Raw genomic sequence first — 2,530 nt, 5'->3', positions numbered from 1 at the left:
TGAGAAAATTCAAGTTTGGGAGGAGTAGTCGTCTAAGCGCTGTTTTGGCATAGAGCAACTGTTCTCAATGCAGTGAGGTAGGAGGTGCTAAGGTAACAATTTTGCACATTGACTATTTTCTGAATAAGAGCTCAAACTGCTCCAGCCCCATCCCATTCACGAGTACATTACTAAAAGTCTCTGGACCAATAAGCATATATTATATATAAGAAGAACTCGAGATCCATTCAGCACTTCCTCCTCAAACCTCACGAAAGTCAGGGGGCAGTTTGCCTAAGTACAGCGCTGAACAGGGAACAGACTGCAGCAAGAGGTAATTCAAATGACTCAGTCAACTCTTGGGAGGGGTTTTCATCATCTTCCCGTAACAGAAGGTTCCTTTATACACAGTTCACAGAGGAGTTGGAACCAAAACCACCCCTCTAGCTGTGCAGGGTGGATACAGGCCACAGCCACATAACCACACCCATTCCATTGCTATCTACCCAGCCCTCAACCTCCCTCTCCGGCCAAGCGGCTACAGAAATAGGACTACACTTAAACAGCTGCAAAATATTTAATACGTGTTACACACGTAGAGTTACAGTTATACAAAAACAAAACACATCAGTGGAGGAGAGAATACTGTACAAGAGCCCCAGCACATCCCCAAGCCTTTATAGAACAAAGACCAGGAGTGACCAAGCCTCCTCCAAAAGGAACAATGACTTTGTCAGTCTGTAAACTTTTTGTTCACTGCGTTAATCATTTTAAAGCACCATGTAAAAGTTCCGACTTCCAGCTTGTCAAAATATAAGCTTCCAATCAACTTTACTCTCTCCCAGCTTAAAGTATTATCTGGGGGAGTCCTCCAAATGTTCAGGATGGAAACAGCCTGTGGAAGATTTCACCCTGCGGGCAGGATGTTCGGGCTGGGGAGACATGAAAGGGGATTTCCGGCAGGAAAGGCGCCACATGGGAGGGCAAAGAGTCGCACAGGCAAAGCCCTAGGTGGGAAAGAGCGCGGGGGAGGAGATCGCGGCATGTCCGTGTGCGGGGAAGGGAGAAGTGAAGTGCTGCTGCTGCCCCGGTCAGTTCCCAGGGCGGCGGGGCAAGGCCCAAAAGTCCCCAGCGTGGCTCAGAGCTTCCTGCCTGCTTTGAGGGAAGCCAGTCCCAGCCCCCCGCCCGTCGGTGCCGCGGGGCAGGAGCGGCCGCGCAGAGCGGCCAGTCCGCGGCGAGGCTCAGAAGGCCACGATGGCCGTGCTCCAGGGGTTGAGGCTCCGCAGCACCGGCTGCTCGCAGCAGACCTGCCCCGGCTCGCTCGCCTCCGCCGCGCCGCGCTCCTTGCCCAGCAGCCCCGAGAAGCCGGAGCCGAAGATGCTGATGAGGCTGGCCACGTTGCCGGTCTCCATGTCCTCCTGTGGCGGGGGCGGCTCCGCCTCACGCCGCGGCTTCTTCCCCGGGGAGCCCGCCGCCTGGCCCCGCTCAGCTGCGCTCCGCTTGCGAGGGGACTCGGCCGGGCACTCCGCCCGGCCCCGCGCCGCCGCCTCCGAGTCCAGCGGGCGGCAGCCCCGCCGCAGCCTCTCGCAGTCCGGGGGCGGCGGTGGCCCCGGGCGGGGCGGCAGGGGGCACTCGCCGCCGGGCTCGCCCAGGTAGACCCGGCGGGCGCTGCGCAGCACCAGCGACACCAGCAGGTTCTTGTGCAGCTTGAGGCCGCCGCGCTGGCCCCGCGCGCTGTAGATCTTGCCCAGCGAGATGCTGACGATGCGATGCGCCTCCAGCCGGAACTCCATAGCGCCCCCGGCCCCCAGCCCGCGCGCTGCCCGCTCGCGCCGCCGTCTGAAGTTAGCCCAAGCGCCAGGACCGCTTTATATAGCGCCTCCGCCCGCCGGCCAATCAGAGCACCCCGCCGGTTGCGCTAACAGCCGACTGGCCCCCCTCCACTGTCCTCCACGCGCCCGCTCTGGCCAATGGAGAGGGAGGGAAAGGGTTCGAACGCTAGCCCCGCGGAGAGGGCTCTTAAAGGGGCAATGATAGAGCAGGTGGGGAGCCCATGACCGGCAACAGCCGACCCTGCGCGGGTCGGGCGAGGGGGCGCGCTGGCTGTGCAGAGCGGCTGCCACCATCCCTGCAGTGCCGCAGCCTCGGATCCTGTCCCAGAGACCTTGTCAGGCGGCTGGTCCCGAGTCTCCTCTCGTTCACCCCCTCGATGTTCATGCAGCAGCAACCGCACTGTCTGCTGGGGGGGTGCGAGGAGAGCTTGGGCCAGCGGTTTGCCACTGGGAAACTGCAGGCTGGCCAGTGCAATCAGGAGAGCAGTTTGGGCTGAGCACGTGCAAGCCCCCAGGACTCATCTCAGGCATGGAACATACTGCACCTCTGCCTCGCAGATCTTCCAGTGAGTCCTGTCCCTTCCCCCCTTCCAGAGTCAAAAACACAAGGTGAAAGGGAAGGGGGAAAAGAGATAGGCTGTTTGGCTGAGAAAAAGGAAAAGGAGGCTCTCTCTCACCCTTCCAGGCACAACTGGATGCTCACCAAAGCAGCCCCACCC

General features: G+C 60.1%; 1 protein-coding gene across 1 annotated transcript; it reads right to left on the bottom strand.

Annotated features, from left to right (window-relative positions):
- Positions 1 to 550: 550 nt before the first annotated feature.
- Positions 551 to 1,806, bottom strand: IER5 (immediate early response 5). The gene has a single exon (XM_077824279.1). It carries the CDS (start codon positions 1,770 to 1,772, stop codon positions 1,221 to 1,223), a length of 552 nt encoding a protein of 183 aa, XP_077680405.1. The 5' UTR covers positions 1,773 to 1,806; the 3' UTR covers positions 551 to 1,220.
- Positions 1,807 to 2,530: the final 724 nt, after the last annotated feature.

Source organism: Eretmochelys imbricata, chromosome 8 (genome assembly GCF_965152235.1).
Source record: "Eretmochelys imbricata isolate rEreImb1 chromosome 8, rEreImb1.hap1, whole genome shotgun sequence".
Taxonomy (NCBI): Eukaryota; Metazoa; Chordata; order Testudines; family Cheloniidae; genus Eretmochelys; species Eretmochelys imbricata.
Note: the sequence above shows the minus strand (reverse complement) of the source record. Positions and strands in the feature narration are given on the sequence as shown.

Coding starts and splice junctions, on each gene's coding strand:
- IER5 (XM_077824279.1), bottom strand. CDS start 1,772: ATGGAGTTCCGGCTGGAGGCGCATCGCATCGTCAGCATCTCGCTGGGC.